Source organism: Siphateles boraxobius, unplaced genomic scaffold (genome assembly GCF_051911475.1).
Source record: "Siphateles boraxobius isolate OS27281-9 unplaced genomic scaffold, OSU_SipBor_1 8, whole genome shotgun sequence".
NCBI classification, from domain to species: Eukaryota; Metazoa; Chordata; class Actinopteri; order Cypriniformes; family Leuciscidae; genus Siphateles; species Siphateles boraxobius.
Genome location: NW_027509208.1, coordinates 29,015,844 through 29,035,854, shown reverse-complemented (window position 1 = coordinate 29,035,854; position 20,011 = coordinate 29,015,844). Strand labels below are relative to the sequence as shown.

At 34.9% G+C, this 20,011-nt stretch overlaps 1 protein-coding gene across 1 annotated transcript in view; it reads right to left on the bottom strand.

Annotated features, from left to right (window-relative positions):
- Positions 1-6,828: 6,828 nt before the first annotated feature.
- The window catches only part of frk (fyn-related Src family tyrosine kinase), a 46,876-nt gene continuing 33,693 nt past the window's right edge, over positions 6,829-20,011 (bottom strand). Inside the window, exon 8 of the mRNA XM_077220249.1 lies at positions 6,829-8,473. Within this exon, the coding sequence (XP_077076364.1) occupies positions 8,265-8,473 (209 nt within the window). The 3' untranslated portion in view covers positions 6,829-8,264. The remainder of the gene's footprint in view (positions 8,474-20,011) is intronic.

Sequence of the window (20,011 nt, the reverse complement as noted above, 5' to 3'; positions counted from 1 at the left end):
TATCGGTCAAAAGTTCGGTATGGTGTACCACAAGGCTCAGTACTAGGACTGTTACTGTTCACTCTGTACATGCTACCCTTAGGCGGCTAAATTACGTCATATGCTCTCAATGAAAAATGCGAAAAATTGGTTCATGCGTTCATGACATCAAGGCTAGATTATTGTAATGCTCTACTGGGTGGTTGCCCTGCACGTTTAATACATAAACTACAGTTGGTCCAAAATGCAGTCGCTAGAGTTCTTACCAGTACCAGGAAGTATGACCATATTAGCACGGTTCTGTCAACACTGCATTGGCTCCCTATTAAACATCGTATAAATTTTAAATTATTGCTGATTACTTACAAAGCACTAAATGGTTTAGCTCCCCAGTACTTGAGTGAGCTCTTAACGCATTATACTCCTTCACGCCTATTGTGATCTCAAAATTCTGGCCAGTTGATAATACCAAGAATATCTAAATCGACTGCTCGCGGTTGATCCTTTTCCTATTTGGAACAATCTTCCTAACATTTTCCGGGAAGCAGACACAGTCTGTCAGTTCAAATCTAGACTAAAAACAAATCTCTTTGGCTTAGCATACACATAACACATTATAGAATTCTATAATTCAATTTTAGGCTGCATAGTTTAGATCAGCTTGAACCGGGAACACTTCCCATAAATCCTGATGTACTTTGCACATCATAAGAAGGATGGCGGGTGTCTACGCTAATATTAGTCTCTCTGTTTATCCCGAGGTCTACTGCAAACTGCCGGATCCAGGCCATATCCAGATCTGATGAAGGACCTGCGCCTGGACACGACGACAACACATCCCTGAAGTGCCAGCCTCATCAACCCTGTGACGGCCTCATGGACACCTCAACAAACCCGTCTCCATACCGACGTGATGACTCCAACCCAACCAGATGAACTGGATAAATATTGTGAAAGTTCTTATCTCATCTGACTTCTGACCTGATTATGCCTGAATCATAATCATACACTGTTCGTTCATTTGCCAAAGGAGGACTGGCCCCCTGACTGAACCTGGGTTTTCCCAAGGTTTTTTTTCTCCATTCTGTCACCTGACTGTCACATGCCTGTCATGTCTTGTGTTGCACATGAGTGTTTTGTTATTTTGGGCCATGTGCTCTGGTCGTTGTCTGATCCCTCCCCCTCGTTACCTGATTATTGTTTGATTTCTTCCACCTGTCCCCTCTTGATTTGTTCCCTTCTTAAGTCTCCTCTTGTTTGCAGTCTTTGTCGGATCGTTTGTTTAATGTCTCCTGTTCCCCGTGATTCCCCATTCCCCGTGATCTGCTTCATGTTAAGTTTCAGTTGTTTAATTTTCATTCATTGTGTTTTTCCCCCTTGTGGGTTTTTGCTTTGTGTTTGTTTATTTTTGTAATAAATTACCATTCTCTTGCATTTGAGTCCTCACACCTTTTTTGCCTTGCACGTTCTGTGACATAACGATCTGACCTCATGAGGACTCAGCGGAGAAGAGGGGCCATGCCAGGGACTGTTCACGTCACGTCTGCCCAGCGAGAGACTGTTCACGCATGTCTGCCCAGTCTGAAACTGATCCGGAAATGCCCATTTGTGTGGCCGCCAAGGCACTTACGGACTATCTGGAGCGTCTGGCTCAGATCCTGGACATGCCCGGGTCTGCTGTTCCAGAGCCGGAGGCAGAGCCAGTGCCCGTTCCAGAGCAAGGGGGCAGAGCCAGTGCCCGTTCCATAGCCGGAGGCTGAGCCAGTGCCCGTTCCATAGCCGCCGGAGGCAGAGCCAGTGCCCGTTCCAGAGCCGCCGGAGGCAGAGCCAGTGCCCGTTCCAGAGCCGCCGGAGGCAGAGCCAGTGCCCGTTCCAGAGCCGCCGGAGGCAGAGCCAGTGCCCGTTCCAGAGCCGCCATAGGCAGAGCCAGTGCCCGTTCCAGAGCCGGAGGCAGAGCCAAGGCCGTTCCAGAGCTGGAGCCAATGTCTGTTCCAGAGCCAGTGTTTGTTTCTGTGTTTGTGTCTGTTCTTCTGACTGTTACAGTTCTTGTGTCTGTTGTTCCTGAGCCGGTGTATGTTGTTCCTGAGCCGGTGTCTGCTGTACCTGAGCCGGTGTCTGTTGTACCTGAGCCGGTGTCTCCTGAGCCGGTGTCTGCTGTTCGTGAGCCTGAGCCACCGCCCTGGCCGCCCGAGGGGTCTTCACCGCCCTGGCCGCCCGAGGGGTCTTCACCGCCCTGGCCGCCCGAGGGGTCTTCACCGCCCTGGCCGCCCGAGGGGTCTTCACCGCCCTGGCCGCCCGAGGGGTCTTCACCGCCCTGGCCGCCCGATGGGTCTTCTGGTTCGCCCTGGCCGCCCGATGGATCGCCTGGTTCGCCCTGGCCGCCCGATGGGTCGCCTGCTTCGCCCTGGCCGCCCGATGGGTCGCCTGCTTCGCCCTGGCCGCCCGATGGGTCGCCTGCTTCGCCCTGGCCGCCCGATGGGTCGCCTGCTTCGCCCTGGCCGCCCGATGGGTCGCCTGCTTCGCCCTGGCCGCCCGATGGGTCGCCTGCTTCGCCCTGGCCGCCCGATGGGTCGCCTGCTTCGCCCTGGCCGCCCGATGGGTCGCCTGCTCCGCCCTGGCCGCCCGATGGGTCGCCTGCTTCGCCCTGGCCGCCCGATGGGTCGCCTGCTTCGCCCTGGCCGCCCGATGGACTGTCTGCGTTCTGTCCCTCCCGTCCCGCCCTGGTCTGTCCCTCCCGTCCCGCCCTGGTCGGTCCGTCCCGTCCCGCCTTGGTCTGTCCCTCCCGTCCTGCCTTGGTCTGTCCCGCCCTGGTCTGTCCCTCCCGTCCCGCCCTGGTTTATTCATTGTGTTTTTCCCCCCTGTGAGTTTTTGTTTTGTGTTTGTTTATTTTTGTAATAAATTACCATTCTCTTGCATTTGAGTCCTCACACCTTTTTTGCCTTGCACGTTCCGTGACACTGACAGAATTCGGCTTGCTTAGTTGGGGACATTTCATTTTGTATTTAACAATACTATTACAACATTATTTTCATGTTATCTCTGTAAAGCTGCTTTGAAACAATCTCTATTGTAAAACGCGCTATATAAATAAAGGTGACTTGACTTGGTAGTTAAATCTAGTTTTTTCCAATTGAGACAACTCACCAAGTTGAAATCCTTCCTGCTGTTTTTAAATCTAATCTAAAAACCTATTACAGTCTGGCATTTGACGCTATGTGAGAGTTTGTTTTATTGCCTTTATTGCTCTTATTTTTGTGTTGTTGGTTGTTTGTATGTATCATTGATAGAGGATATACGTGTAAGGCACTTTGTTAAACACTTGCTGTTTTTAAAAAGTGCTTTATAAATAAACTTTGACTTGACTAGAATCCAAGGGTATAGTGATGTTGTGGACGACTGAAAAGTTGACTAGTGTCACAGATTCTCTATTTCTCTATGAGGAACTTTGAGCTCAAGTGCTTTGTTCAGCATTTTAGTTACTAATCCCAAAGCTTTGTTGTCTTTTTTGTCAGATCAGACTTCATTTTACTGAATATAATCCTGACTTTAATCCTAAATCTTTGGGCCCTATTTTAACGATCTAATCGCAAGGCCGAAAGTACATGGCGCAAGTGCACTTAGGGCGTGTCCGAATCAACTTTTGCTAGTTTATTGACCTGAAAAATGGTTGGCACGCCCAGCGAATGGTCTAAAAGGGTTGTCTCATCTCCCATTCCCTTTAAAAGCCAGTTGCATTCGCACCAGGTCGCATTTGCTATTTACATGGTGGAATTGGAAGCAGAAAGACTGAACGTTAGCCTGACAAGCCAGACCGACATCAAGATGTTGGGCCTGGCTACTTCAGTTTGTTCACTTTGTTCTTTTCTCAAAGAAAAGCTTAACTCCAAGTTGTGAACAGTAATGTTTTGCTGATTTGAAAGGCCGCTGTTCGACAGCAGATGCAGCCATCTTCTTTGTTTTCAAGTAGCAGGGAATTCACGTGGAACCGTCGCAACTCTGCCGTCATTATGTTAAGCCCGCCCACCGACTCTATACAAAATGTGATTGGCCTGACTAGAGTTTGGTTTTTCCAGCTCGCAAGCCAACGGAGAATTGCTGGCCGTTTCCAGATCTGACGAAGGACTTTCGCCTGGACCTGATGACAATGCAATGCTGAAGTGCCAACTAGCCTCTCCCTATGGAGGATCCCTATACCACTCTACAGATAAAGCGTTGTGGAATTTTTCGGTTTGCGTACCTACCCAAAGTGATAAGATAAAATTAAATTCTGCATCAAAATTTATAGACAAGACAAGTAGTTTGTTTAGGCATGGTTTGTAAGGAATTACAAACCTGCGCACATATATTCAAATGCACATAACTATAGAATCAATTCTTAATGCGCATGTGAATGCCATCAGCGTCTATCACAGGTTCATGTTTAAAGTCTGTTTAGAGAGAACGGTGTCGTCTTAGCGGCCCCTTATTTAATAACAAATTATCATTTAGAGGGAAGTGAATCAATCAAAACTAACTTTAGCTGGAATTTTTTTTTCAAGAACCACTATAAAACCAAACCAATCTCTGTTACCTTAAATTATATGTTTATCTCTGTAAAGCTGCTTTGAAACAATCTACATTGTTAAAAGCGCTATATAAATGAGGATGACTTGACTTGACTTGCTAGACGACACTGGCTGCAAAATAAAATTCGCTGCCGCTAAAGTGCGTCTACATTTCTAAGATAACTGAACGTGTCTCCAGAGCACAAACTGATCTGCTCATGTGCGAGGTTAAAGAGCACAAGCAGACCATCTACAGGACAAGCCGGATTCCACCATATCTTTATGTACACAATAATAATCTTTTACATTGTAATCATTTTATTTTTAATATTTGGCTAGTTTGTGTGCTGCTGGGCGTCCCTGTGTGTGTAATAAATAAGTGTACGCGCGTTGTGCACCCGCCTATAGACGCATAATACTAACGTTTCAGAACAGCCACCCATGGGCGCACAGATGGGCGTAAATGCATTTGCTATTTAAACAATGTGGCGCAGGACGTGAAAATGATAACTGCGTCGGGCTGAAACTATCAAAATACACTCGCTTGGTGAAACATTGCACATGATAGGGCTCTTAAAGTTATTAGCATAAATGTAAGGGTAAATTTGGACACTTGGTGGTGCTAGAGGGATTTAGTAAGGGACTCCAAAATTGCTGTGTTTAATGTTGAGACTGTCCTCTATATACCATACTGGTCTACTGGCTGCTATAGACTCAAGAGCAGAAGACGACGAAGAAGAATACTAGAAGGTACAATGGGTACCTATTCGCACCTTTGTTGCCTGGCCCATAATTAGGATTTCTGCAATGTGTGGGTTTTGTTATGAGTAATAAAAGGTTAGCACATTATTTGAATATTTTATCTTGAACTTGATGTGAGCTGCAACCGGAAAACAGTGCAGTTCAACAGCGGTGTGACATTGGCTCTTTTAGGTTCGTTGAAGACCAGTTGAGCCGCTGCAGTCTGAATCATTTGAAGAGGTTTGATTTCACATGTTGTAAGTCCAGGCAGAAGAGCATTGCAATAGTCCAGGCCAGAAATAACAAGGGCCTGGTCGAGGTTGTACATTGCAAACTTGCATGATCGTGCTGTAGTAGCAACATGGTCTTTGAAGGTCAACTGGTCATGAAAAATTATTCCAAGATTCCTGGCCAAACTCTATGGGATTATTGTTGCTGAACCTAGCTGGTTGTTGAAATTGTGCTGAAGTCTAATGAAGTACTAATGAAGTCAGTAGGAAGACGAGAAGCTCTGTCTTTGCTAGGTTGAGCTGTAGGTGATGTTCTTTCATCCATGCCGAGATGTCTGCCAGGCGATCTGTGCAGCAACTGTGGGATCGTCTAGTTGAAATGAAATCTGTCATCAGCATAGCAATAATAGAAGAAATGTGCCTGAATAATTGGTCACAGAAGAGGAGGGGTCCCAGGACTGTTCCCTGAGGTACACCGGTGACCAGTTGATGTGTTTTGGATACCTCCCCTCCCTAAGTTCCAGTGATGCCCAGTCATGAGAGGGTGGACAGAAGGATCTGATGATTAACAGTGTCAAAAGCTGCAGATAGATATAGCAGAATGACTGATGACTTGGTATCAGATCTTGCAATCCATAGAGCTTCAGTAACCGGCAGCAAGGTAGTCTCATTTAAGAGGACGCTTTTAAATCCTGATTGGTTATCGTCCAGCTTGTTGTTCTGTGAAAGGAAATATGATACCTGAATAACACATTCAAGTGTTTTCACTGTGAATGGGGGAGAGAGATGCCATAAAATGTCTCTAAAGGTTGAGCTAGGAAGAGACTGATGGATCTGAGCGGGCCCCTCTCAATGTTTTGATGGTGCCTGAGGGGCTCAATGTTGTACACTTTTGGGAAGATAAACCCATGAATGGCACACGAATAGTAGTCAATTAACAATAACTTGGGTTAAGGGAATGTATTTTACAAAAAAAAAAACTTACATACTTTAAACCATTAAACATCCCCAATATAAGTTTGCATTTCCTTCCAAAAATCTTTAAATCTTTCCAAGGCATGCTTGACAAAAATAGATTGATGTTTGACAATATGATTTGATGTGATCCCACTGCTTTTTCTCAAACTACCTCTGGCATTTAAAAAAATAATAATAATAAAGGGGCATGTGTGTCAACTATTAACAAGAAGAAAGTGCTTGTGCAGTCAGTTGGTGGTCACACTGCTGTGGTATGTGGAAGAATAAGCAAGGCTTAATTTGAACCCAAACTGAAAATACAAGGTTATTAGTGCCCCCATGTGGTGGAGATATAAAACATAGTCCAAGATCAATAATAAGAATTAACGTTTTATTTCACTAAGTGAATACACATATGTAAACATTATTCATGTAGTGAATTACTAAAAATATATTAAATATATATTTCAACCTTCAATTACAAATGCCGATTGATTTAACCTACATAATAGTTGTAGGCCTACTTTTTTGGTCTGTATTTGTATAATTGTACACATACAATTGAATTGTAAAACATTATTAAAATTTAAATAACTGTTTTCTTTTCATGATGGCATAGCAGAATTTTCAGCATCATTTCTCCAGTCTTCAGTGTCACATGATCCTTCAGAAATCATTCTGATTTGCTGATCCCAATAAATTATAAACAGTTTGTCTGATTATTATTTTTATGGAAACTCTGAAAATGTAATAGTTACTGTTCCACAATTTGGAATGGTAGTGTATATTTTATCCTTTTATAAAAAAAAAATAGAAATAGAATCACAGTCTGTAAATTAACCTCAAAGAAACTATTTAGATCTAAACATATTTTAAAATCACTATAACTGTACAATACATCTAATAATTACAGTCTTCAATAAGCCCTGAATGAGAGTCTAGACTCAATGTGCCTTTACTGTCACAGAAAACTTAACGCTGTAAGCAAATGTACTCTACGTAGTGGATTCTGAGCATTCCTCCTTCTGAGCCAGTAATGCTGTAAGGCCGTCAGGCAGTGACTCATTCGCTGTTCAAACTTAATGTACAACTGGTTAATCCGGCTACGCTGCTACCTGATCCATATATGCGTCGCCCAGACTCTATATAATGATTCCTCAATAGTTTCAGCTTCATCCCAGCATGAGTGCAAGTAAAGTGACACTAAACTACCATGATTTCGCTGGCATACAATATACGCACAGAAACAGATAAAGATATGGCTACATAGATTGAATAGAAGAAAAAAAAAACACTATCAGAAGGCTCAGAGTATACATATGATTTAAGCTGAATTGTGTTGTTGTTTGTGCAAAATTGGTTTCAATAGTTTAAAAAAACAGAACTACATACATTCTGATTATTTTCTAACAACACCCATCCCACTCCTTCACCAGTTTTTCACTGGTTGACAGAAAAGATACTACCGCCACATACTCATGCAATTGATCTGTCTGTTTAAACCAACAGAAGTTTCCAGGCAAATCAACCAATGAAAGGGTTACCTACAGTTGTCTCTGCACATTAATCTGGGATGGGAGGAAGTATATAAACATCTAAATAGCTTCACGAATCAGCTTAAACCAATGCCGTTTGTTCATAAAAAGACTCAATGATAAGTACACTGAGTACATTAAATGTGTTCATTGAGAATGCATAAAGCCATTTTGTTCATTTTATACTACAATGGCATCTCAGGCTTGCTTGTCGAAACCCAGGACTTGACTCATCTGCGGTTATATTAAGCTGCTAAGTGTAGAAGTAGCAGTGTCTTTTAGTAGCGGCTTGCATCATCGTAAGAGCTGACATCAATATCAAAGAAGTCCTCGAGTTTCCACTGCAGAGTTTCAAAGGTAGGTCTGTCAGCAGGGACATCCTTCCAGCAATCGCACATGATTTCATACAAACATTTTGGGCAATTTGGAGGGCATGACATCTTGTAGCCTTTTTGCAACTTTTGTACCACCAGAAAGTTTGACATGGCTGGAAAAAGAGAGAACATCAACATCATTACTCTTCAATACTTTGACAAGGTCCAACATGATTATAGTATGTAACAATAGTTCTCAGTGGGGTGGGGGGTGTTGATATTGTCAAGGTCAAAAGGGGAAAAATTAGCAATGCTAAATGCAAATAATAAAATGAAACTAATCAAATAGAGAGACTTATCAACTTTTTAAAAGGAGGTGAAAACACTCCCTGTCTCTTGTTGTTGACGTCAACGGAAATGCATCCAATCAAACTCTATAGTATATTTTGGTACAAATTAATCTGTCACATGGTACAGGGCCAGGCTAGCCAAATGAAGTAGATGGACAGCATGATATGTCCTCAAAACACATGTACAACATCCCGATCACATTTTTTGTGATGCCAAAGTCGCAAGAGTGTTCACACCATGAGAGAGGCGGATGTGAAAAGCTCAGCAGTGGCGGCAGTGTCTCAATCTTCACCGGACTAGAGTAAAATAATAATGCTGGTACAAGGTATGTGTAATTCAAACTATTTTATTAAATAACTGCTGACTAGTGCTTGACATTAAAACCCGCCAACCCGCCAGATGCGAGTGTATTTCAGTGGTGGAGTGTAACGCAGTCACTCCTACTTGCCCCTTTGGCGGGTTGAATTTTATATGATATACATTTTTCAATTGTAGTCTTTTAAAAAGGCATCTAAAATAATAAACTAAGTGCAATGTAGTGTTGTCAAAAATATAGATTTTTCTATACATATCGATACTGAAAGATTTGAAACTCTTTGTTTCAGGATACACAATACCAGCTGCTCTTTTTCTCTCTCTCATCTCTCCGACAGTGAGTGACACACAAACACGCGTCCCTTACTCACTCGTTTCATTTGCTCCGGATGAATATTGTTGGTAATAAAGAACAGGTCCCAGGCACTCAGTCAGGTTAACAATGAGGAGAAGGTTAAAGTAAAAAAGCCTTTATTAAATATGGTTTAAATCATAATAAAAGTACACAAGCCAACATGTTTCGACCAACAGATGGTCTTCTTCAGGGCAGAGTAACGCACGAAATGAGAATGGCAGCAAATTATAAGTTAGGTCCCACCTCTAATCAGAAAGAGTTCAATTAGCCTAGTAAGGATTAATACAAACAATTAACCCAATAAAGCAATCAGGTCTAACAAGATAGGGGAAACCAACATAATGAGTATCTAAACAGGTGACACTCAAAAACCAAAGAAAAAAACATAATATAGAAAATTATCTCCAAAGCAATCTCCCTCAACGTAGGTTAACTGGAGAGAAAAATAGAACAAATAACATGTATTGAACATAAACAAAAAACAAAACATAAGTATAAGACAAAAACCATATCATAAGAAACACTTAAACTCAATGTCCTCATTAAGACCTGGATAACAGAGCGCATCCAGCTGATGAATCAAAATGACTCACGCTGGTTGAGTTTGTGGATCCTATCCCCACCTCTATCCAAAGGTTTGACATGCTCCAAGACATTTTGGATTCATCAGCTGGATGCGCTCCGTTATCCAGGTCTTAATGAGGACATTGAGTTTAAGTGTTTCTTATGATGTGGTTTCTGTCTTATACTTATGTTTTGTTTTTTGTTTATGTTCAATACATGTTATTTGTTCTATTTTTCTCGCCAGTTAACCTACGTTGAGGGAGATTGCTTTGGAGATAATTTTCTATATTGTTTTTTTTTTGGTTTTTTAGTGTCACCTGTTTAGATACTCATTATGTCGGTTTCCCCTATCTTTTTAGACCTGATTGCTTTATTGGGTTAATTGTTTGTATTAATCCTTACTAGGCTAATTGAATTCTTTCTGATTAGAGGTGGGACCTAACTTATAATTTGCTGCCATTCTCATTTCGTGCTAGCCTGGCAAGCCAGACCTACATCAAGATGTTAGGTCTGGGAACTCACAATTGGCATACCTCAATCCGAGGGGCGTGATTAACGGTTGTCTTTCAAATTCCCTCTGCACGCAATAGGACAGCGCTACAACCAACCAGAGCAACGGACGGCTGTGGCTGAGTGAGTCCAATGTGTTTTTCCACCAGCGGAGCTAGTTGATACATTAAACTTTTGCCGTATCCGGTCGTTAAAACTCCGAACACATCTTCCTTTTTTAAGAATGACTTAAGTGACATGCTCATAACTCCAAGTCATCCAGAGTCGCGCCCAAAGCCGATTCGAAAGACCACTGTGCACCAGCAGCATCTTCTTTGTTTTCAAGTAGCAGAGGGAAATCAACTATGGAAATCACGCCGAACCGTCACAACTCTGCCATCATTATGTTAAGCCCGCCCACCAACTCTATACACGATGTGATTGTCCTGACCAGAGTTTGGTTTTTGCAGCCCGAATGCCAACGGAGAGTTGCTAGACCACACTTTGCTGCAAAATAATTTTTGCTGCCGCTAGGGTGCGTCTAGATTTCTAGGCTAATTTCGTGCGTTACTCTGCCCTGAAGAAGACCATGTGTTGGTCGAAACATGTTGGCTCGTGTACTTTTATTATGATTTAAGACATATTTAATAATGGCTTTTTAACTTTAACCTTCTCCTCATTGTTAACCTGACTGAGTGCCTGGGACCTGTTCTTTGTTTCGTTGGATCTTTTCCCTACCCCAAGAGCACCTATCATGGACTTTATATACTTCACCTGAGCGCCTGGTTGAACCTCTTACAGTTTATTGTTGGTAATAACTAATAGGGCTTGAATTTAAGCGAGGGATTGTGCATATTGAGCATAATTTTACTCCTGCAGATTTTGTGCTCACACCCAAAGTGCGCGCACATTAAGACAAGTATATTGGCTTATTAATACAAATTATGAGATGATATTAAAAATATCGGTAACACTTTACAACTAGAAAAAAAAGTTTGATGAGACAAACTTTAAGATGGCTTGAGAAAGCCGGACCAGAGAGTTTGAATAAGTTTAAAGTAGTTTGAAGTTTAAAGTAGTTTGAAGTTTGATAGATGGATTAGTTAGAAAGAAAGAATAGTTAGAAAGAAAAAACGATTGGTTAGAAAGATAGATAGAAAAAAAGATTAGTTAGAAAGAAAGATAGATGGAAAGAAAGATTAGTTAGAAAGACAGAAAGATCGATTTGAAAGAAAGATCAGTAAGAAAGAAAGGAAGAAAGATAGAGTAGTTAAGAAAGAAAGATAGATTAGTTAGAAAGATTAGTTAGAAAGAAAAAAGATAGATTAGTTAGAAATAAAGAAAGATAGATTAGTTAGATAGAAAGAAAAATAGATTAGTTAGAAAGAAAGAAAGGATTAGTTAGAAAGAAAGATGGATTTGTTAGAAAGAAAGAAAGAAAGGATTAGTTAGAAAGAAAGAAAGGATTATTTAGAAAGAAAGATGGATTTGTTAGAAAGAAAGATAGATAGATTTGTTAGAAAGAAAGAAAGATAGATAGATTAGTTAGAAAGAAAGAAATATTAGTTAGAAAGAAAGAAAGAAAGATTAGTTAGAAAGAAAAAATATAGATTAGTTAGAAAGAAAGAAAGATTAATTAGAAAGAAGGAAAGATAGAATAGTTAGAAAGAAAGATAGATAGATTTGTTAGAATGAAAGAAAGACAGATTAGTTAGAAAGAAAAAAGATAGATTAGTTAGAAAGAACGATAGATTAATTAGAAAGAAAGAAAGATAGATTAGTTAGAAAGAAAGATAGATAGATTTGTTAGAATGAAAGAAAGACAGATTAGTTAGAAAGAAAAAAATAGATTAGTTAGAAAGAACGATAGATTAGTTAGAAAGAAAGAACGATAGATTAGTTAGAAAGAAAGAACGATAGATTAGTTAGAAAGAAAGATAGATTAGTTAGAAAGAAAAAAGATAGATTAGTTAGAAAGATAGATAGATTAGTTAGAAAGAAAAAATATAGATTAGTTAAAAAGAAAAAATATAGATTAGTTAGAAAGAAGGAAAGATTAATTAGAAAGAAAGATAGATTAGTTAGAAAGAAAGATAGATAGATTTGTTAGAATGAAAGAAAGACAGATTAGTTAGAAAGAAAAAAGATTAGTTAGAAAGAAAGATAGATAGATTTGTTAGAATGAAAGACAGATTAGTTAGAAAGAAAGAAAGATTACTTAGAAAGAAAGAAAGATAGATTTGTAAAAAAGAGATTAGTTAGAAAGAAAGAGATTAGTTAGAAAGAAAAAAGATAGATTAGTTAGAAAGAAAGATAGATAGATTAGTTAGAAAGAAAGAAAGATAGATTAGTTAGAAAGAAAGATAGATAGATTAGTTAGAAAGAAAGAACGATAGATTAGTTAGAAAGAAAGAACGATAGATTAGTTAGAAAGAAAGAACGATAGATTAGTTAGAAAGAAAGAACGATAGATTAGTTAGAAAGAAAGATAGATAGATAGATTAGTTGATAGAAAGATAGATAGATTAGTTAGAAAGAAAGATAGATAGATTAGTTAGAAAGAAAGATAGATAGATTAGAAAGAAAGAAATATTAGTTAGAAAGAAATATACATAGATTAGAAAGAAAGATTAGTTAGAAAGAAAGAACGATAGATTAGTTAGAAAGAAAGATAGATAGATAGATTAGTTGATAGAAAGATAGATAGATTAGTTAGAAAGAAAGATAGATAGATTAGTTAGAAAGAAAGATAGATAGATTAGAAAGAAAGAAATATTAGTTAGAAAGAAAGAAATATACATAGATTAGAAAGAAAGATTAGTTAGAAAGAAAGAAAGATAGATTCGTTAGAAAGAAAGAAAGATTAGTTAGAACGAAAGAAAGATTAGTTAGAAAGAAAGAAAGAAAGATTAGTTAGAAAGAAAGATGGATTTGTTAGAAAGAAAGAAAGATGGATTAGTTAGAAAGAAAGATTAGTTAGTTAGAAAGAAAGAAAGATGGATTAGTTAGAAAGAAAGAAAGAAAGATGGATTAGTTAGAAAGAAAAAAAGAAAGAAAGAAGGAAAGAAAGATGGATTAGTTAGAAATAAAGAAAGATGATTAGTTAGAAAGAAAGAACGATAGATTAGTTAGAAAGAAAGAACGATAGATTAGTTAGAAAGAAAGAAAGATAGATAGATTAGTTAGAAAGAAAGATTAGTTAGAAAGAAAGATAGATAGATTAGTTAGAAAGAAAGAAAGATTAGTTAGCAAGAAAAAAAGATTAGTTAGAAAGAAAGATGGATTTGTTAGAAAAAAAGACAGATTAGTTAGAAAGAAAGATAGATAGATTAGTTAGAAAGAAAGAAAGATGGATTAGTTGGAAAAAAGATGGATTAGTTAGAAAGAAAGAAAGATTAGTTAGAAAGAAAGAAAGATAGATAGATTAGTTAGAAAGAAAGATAGATTAGTTAGAAATAAAGAAAGATAGATTAGTTAGAAAGAAAGAAAGATAGATTAGTTAGAAAGAAAGAAAGATAGATTAGTTAGAAAGAAAGAAAGATTAGTTAGAAAAAAAGAAGGATATATAGATTAGTTAGAAAGAAAGAAAGATTAGTTAGAAAGAAAGAAAGATTAGTTAGAAAGAAAGAAAGATAGATAGATTAGTTAGAAAGATATATAGATTAGTTAGAAAGAAAGAAATATTAGTTAGAAAGAAATAAAGATTAGTTAGAAAGAAAGATTAGTTAGAAAAAAAGAAAGAAAGATTAGTTAGAAAGAAAGATAGATAGATTAGTTAGAAAGAAAGAAAGATATATTAGTTAGAAAGAAAGATAGATTAGTTAGAAAGAAAGAAAGATAAATAGATTAGTTAGAAAGAAAGAAAGATTAGTTAGAAAGAAAGATGGATTTGTTAGAAAGAAAGATGGATTAGTTAGAAAAAAAGAAAGATAGATTAGTTAGAAAGAAGGAAAGATTGATTAGTTAGAAAGAAACATTGATTAGTTAGAAAGAAAGATAGATTAGTTAGAAAGAAAGAAAGATTAGATAGATTAGTTAGAAAGAAAGAAAGATGGATTAGTTAGAAAGAAAGATGGATTAGTTAGAAAGAAAGAAAGATTAGTTAGAAAGAAAGAAAGAAAGAGAAAGAAAGATAGCTTAGAAAGAAAGATTAGTTAGAAAGAAAGAAAGATTAGTTAGGAAGAAAGAAAGATAGATAGATTAGTAAGAAAGAAAGAAAGATTAGTTAGAAAGAAAGATAGATTAGTTAGAAAGAAAGAAAGATAGATAGATTAGTTAGAAAGAAAGAAAGATTAGTTAGAAAGAAAGATGGATTTGTTAGAAAGAAAGATGGATTAGTTAGAAAGAAAGAAAGATAGATTAGTTAGAAAGAAGGAAAGATTGATTAGTTAGAAAGAAAGATAGATTAGTTAGAAAGAAAGATTAGATAGATCAGTTAGAAAGAAAGAAAGATGGATTAGTTAGAAAGAAAGATGGATTAGTTAGAAAGAAAGAAAGATTAGTTAGAAAGAAAGAAAGAAAGAGAAAGAAAGATAGCTTAGAAAGAAAGATTAGTTAGAAAGAAAGAAAGATTAGTTAGGAAGAAAGAAAGATAGATAGATTAGTAAGAAAGAAAGAAAGATTAGTTAGAAAGAAAGATGGATTTGTTAGAAAGATGAATTAGTTAGAAAGAAAGAAAGATAGATTAGTTAGAAAGAAAGAAAGATTAGTTAGAAAGAAAGAAAGATTAGTTAGAAACAAAGAAAGACAAATAGATTAGTTAGAAAGAAAGAAAGATTAGTTAGAAAGAAAGAAAGAAAGATGGATTAGTTAGAAAGAAAGATGGACTAATTAGAAAGAAAGAAAGAAAGAAAGAAAGATGGATTAGTTAGGAAGAAAGAAAAATTTGTTAGAAAGAAAGAAAGAGAAAGAAAGATAGATAAGTTAGAAAGAAAAAAAGACAAAGAAAGATAGATTAGTTAGAAAGAAATATAGATAGATTAGTTAGAAAGAAAGATAGATTAAGTAGAGAGAAAGAAATAAAGAAAGAAAGATTAGTTAGAAAGAAAGAGATTAGTGAGAAAGATAGATTATTTAGAAAGAAAGAAAGATTAGTTAGAAAGAAAGAAAGATAGATTAGTTAGAAAGAAAGATAGATTAGTTAGAAAGAAAGATAGATTAGTTAGAAAGAAAGAAATATAGATTGGTTAGAAAGAAAGAAAGATTAGTTAGAAAGAAAGATTAGTTAGAATGAAAGATAGATAGATTAGTTAGAAAGAAAGATAGATTAGTTAGAAAAAAGAAAGATAGATTAGTTTGAAAAAAGATGGATTTGTAAGAAAAAAAAGATTAGTTAGAAAGAAAGATAGATTAGTTAGAAAGAAAGAAAGATGGATTAGTTAGAAAGAAAGATGGATTAGTTAGAAAGAAAGAAAGAAAGATTAGTTAGAAATAAAGAAAGATAGATAGATTAGTTAGAAAGAAAGAAAGATAGATTAGTTAGAAAGAAAGAAAGAAAGATTAGTTAGAAAGAAAGATAGATTAGTTAGAAAGAAAGATTAGTTAAGAAACAAAGAAAGATTGATAGATTAGTTAAAAAGAAATAAAGATTAGTTAAAAAGAAATAAAGATTAGTTAGAAAGAAAGATGGATTTGCTAGAAAAAAAGAAAGATTAGTTAGAAAGAAAGAACGATAGATTAGTTAGAAAGAAAGATAGATAGATTAGTTGATAGAAAGATAGATAGATTAGTTAGAAAGAAAGATAGATAGATTAGTTAGAAAGAAAGATAGATAGATTAGAAAGAAAGAAAGATTAGTTAGAAAGAAAGAAAGATACATAGATTAGAAAGAAAGATTAGTTAGAAAGAAAGAAAGATAGATTCGTTAGAAAGAAAGAAAGATTAGTTAGAAAGAAAGAAAGAAAGAAAGAAAGAAAGATTAGTTAGAAAGAAAGATGGATTTGTTAGAAAAAAAGAAAGATTAGTTAGAAAGAAAGAATGATAGATTAGTTAGAAAGAAAGATAGATAGATAGATTAGTTGATAGAAAGATAGATAGATTAGTTAGAAAGAAAGATAGATAGATTAGTTAGAAAGAAAGATAGATAGATTAGAAAGAAAGAAAGATTAGTTAGAAAGAAAGAAAGATACATAGATTAGAAAGAAAGATTAGTTAGAAAGAAAGAAAGATAGATTCGTTAGAAAGAAAGAAAGATTAGTTAGAAAGAAAGAAAGATTAGTTAGAAAGAAAGAAAGAAAGATTAGTTAGAAAGAAAGATGGATTTGTTAGAAAGAAAGAAAGATGGATTAGTTAGAAAGAAAGATGGATTAGTTAGAAAGAAAGAAAGAAAGATGGATTAGTTAGAAAGAAAAAAAGAAAGAAAGAAAGAAAGAAAGATGGATTAGTTAGAAATAAAGAAAGATGATTAGTTAGAAAGAAAGAAAGATTAGTTAGAAAGAAAGAACGATAGATTAGTTAGAAAGAAAGAAAGATAGATAGATTAGTTAGAAAGAAAGATTAGTTAGAAAGAAAGATAGACAGATTAGTTAGAAAGAAAGAAAGATTAGTTAGCAAGAAAAAAAGATTAGCTAGAAAGAAAGATGGATTTGTTAGAAAAAAAGACAGATTAGTTAGAAAGAAAGATAGATAGATTAGTTAGAAATAAAGAAAGATGGATAAGTTGGAAAGAAAGATGGATTAGTTAGAAAGAAAGAAAGATTAGTTAGAACGAAAGGTGGATTTGTGAGAAAAAAAAACAGATTAGTTAGAAAGAAAGATAGATAGATTAGTTAGAAATAAAGAAAGATGGATTAGTTGGAAAGAAAGATGGATTAGTTAGAAAGAAAGAAAGATTAGTTAGAAAGAAAGAAAGATAGATAGATTAGTTAGAAAGAAAGATAGATTAGTTAGAAATAAAGAAAGATAGATTAGTTAGAAAGAAAGAAAGATAGATTAGTTAGAAAGAAAGATAGATTAGTTAGAAAGAAAGAAAGATTAGTTAGAAACAAAGAAAGATATATAGATTAGTTAGAAAGAAAGAAAGATTAGTTAGAAAGAAAGATGGATTAGTTAGAAAGAAAGAAAGAAAGATTAGTTAGAAATAAAGAAAGATAGATAGATTAGTTAGAAAGAAAGAAAGATAGATTAGTTAGACAGAAAGAAAGATTAGTTAGAAAGAAAGATAGATTAGTTAGAAAGAAAGATTAGTTAAGAAACAAAGAAAGATTGATAGATTAGTTAAAAAGAAATAAATATTAGTAAAAAAGAAATAAAGATTAGTTAGAAAGAAAGATGGATTTGTTAGAAAAAAGAAAGATTAGTTAGAAAGAAAGAACGATAGATTAGTTAGAAAGAAAGATAGATAGATAGATTAGTTGATAGAAAGATAGATATATTAGTTAGAAAGAAAGATAGATAAGTTAGAAAGAAAGAAAGATACATAGATTAGAAAGAAAGATTAGTTAGAAAGAAAGATAGATTCGTTAGAAAGAAAGAAAGCTTAGTTAGAAAGAAAGAAAGATTAGTTAGAAAGAAAGACAGAAAGATTAGTTAGAAAGAAAGATGGATTTGTTAGAAAGAAAGAAAGATGGATTAGTTAGAAAGAAAGATTAGTTAGTTAGAAAGAAAGAAAGATGGATTAGTTAGAAAGAAATAAAGAAAGATGGATTAGTTAGAAAAAAAGAAAGAAAGAAAGAAAGAAAGAAAGAAAGATGGATTAGTTAGAAATAAAGAAAGATGATTAGTTAGAAAGAAAGAAAGATTAGTTAGAAAGAAAGAAAGATTAGTTAGAAAGAAAGAACGATAGATTAGTTAGAAAGAAAGAAAGATAGATAGATTAGTTAGAAAGAAAGATTAGTTAGAAAGAAAGATAGATAGATTAGTTAGAAAGAAAGAAAGATTAGTTAGCAAGAAAAAAAGATTAGTTAGAAAGAAAGATGGATTTGTTAGAAAAAAAGACAGATTAGTTAGAAAGAAAGATAGATAGATTACTTAGAAATGAAGAAAGATGGATTAGTTGGAAAGAAAGATGGATTAGTTAGAAAGAAAGAAAGATTAGTTAGAAAGAAAGAAAGATAGATAGATTAGTTAGAAAGGAAGATAGATTAGTTATAAATAAAGAAAGATAGATTAGTTAGAAAGAAAGAAAGATAGATTAGTTACAAAGAAAGATAGATTAGTTAGAAAGAAAGAAAGATTAGTTAGAAACAAAGAAAGATATATAGATTAGTTAGAGAGAAAGAAAGATTAGTTAGAAAGAAAGAAAGATAAGTTAGAAAGAAAGAAAGATAGATAGATTAGTTAGAAAGATAGATAGATTAGTTAGAAAGAAAGAAAGATTAGTTAGAAAGAAATAAAGATTAGTTAGAAAGAAAGATTAGTTAGAAAAAAAGAAAGAAAGATTAGTTAGAAAGAAAGATAGATAGATTAGTTAGAAAGAAAGAAAGATAGATAGATTAGTTAGAAAGAAAGAAAGATATATTAGTTAGAAAGAAAGATAGATTAGTTAGAAAGAAAGAAAGATAGATAGATTAGTTAGAAAGAAAGAAAGATTAGTTAGAAAGAAAGATGGATTTGTTAGAAAGAAAGATGGATTAGTTAGAAAGAAAGAAAGATAGATTAGTTAGAAAGAAGGAAAGATTGATTAGTTAGAAAGAAAGATAGATTAGTTAGAAAGAAAGAAAGATGGATTAGTTAGAAAGAAAGATGGATTAGTTAGAAAGAAAGAAAGATTAGTTAGAAAGAAAGAAAGACAAAGAAAGATAGCTTAGAAAGAAAGATTAGTTAGAAAGAAAGAAAGATTAGTTAGGAAGAAAGAAAGATAGATAGGTTAGTAAGAAAGAAAGAAAGATTAGTTAGAAAGAAAGATGGAGTTGTTAGAAAGATGGATTAGTTAGAAAGAAAGAAAGATAGATTAGTTAGAAAGAAAGATAGATTAGTTAGAAAGAAAGAAAGATTAGTTAGAAACAAAGAAAGACAGATAGATTAGTTAGAAAGAAAGAAAGATTAGTTAGAAAGAAAGAAAGAAAGAAAGATGGATTAGTTGGAAAGAAAGATGGATTAATTAGAAAGAAAGAAAGAAAGAAAGAAAGAAAGAAAGAAAGATGGATTAGTTAGGAAGAAAGAAAAATTAGTTAGAAAGAAAGAAAGAGAAAGAAAGATAGATAAGTTAGAAAGAAAAAAAGACAAAGAAAGATAGATTAGTTAGAAAGAAATATAGATAGATTAGTTAGAAAGAAAGATAGATTAAGTAGAGAGAAAGAAAGAAATAAAGAAAGATTAGTTAGAAAGAAAGAGATTAGTAAGAAAGATAGATTATTTAGAAAGAAAGAAAGATTAGTTAGAAAGAAAGAAAGATAGATTAGTTAGAAAGAAAGAAAGATTAGTTAGAAAGAAAGATTAGTTAGAAAGAAAGATAGATAGATTAGTTAGAAAAAAGAAAGATAGATTAGTTTGAAAGAAAGATGGATTTGTAAGAAAAAAAAAGATTAGTTAGAAAGAAAGATAGATAGATTAGTTAGAAAGAAAGAAAGATGGATTAGTTAGAAAGAAAGATGGATTAGTTAGAAAGAAAGAAAGAAAGATTAGTTAGAATTAAAGAAAGATAGATAGATTAGTTAGAAAGAAAGAAAGATAGATTAGTTAGAAAGAAAGAAAGAAA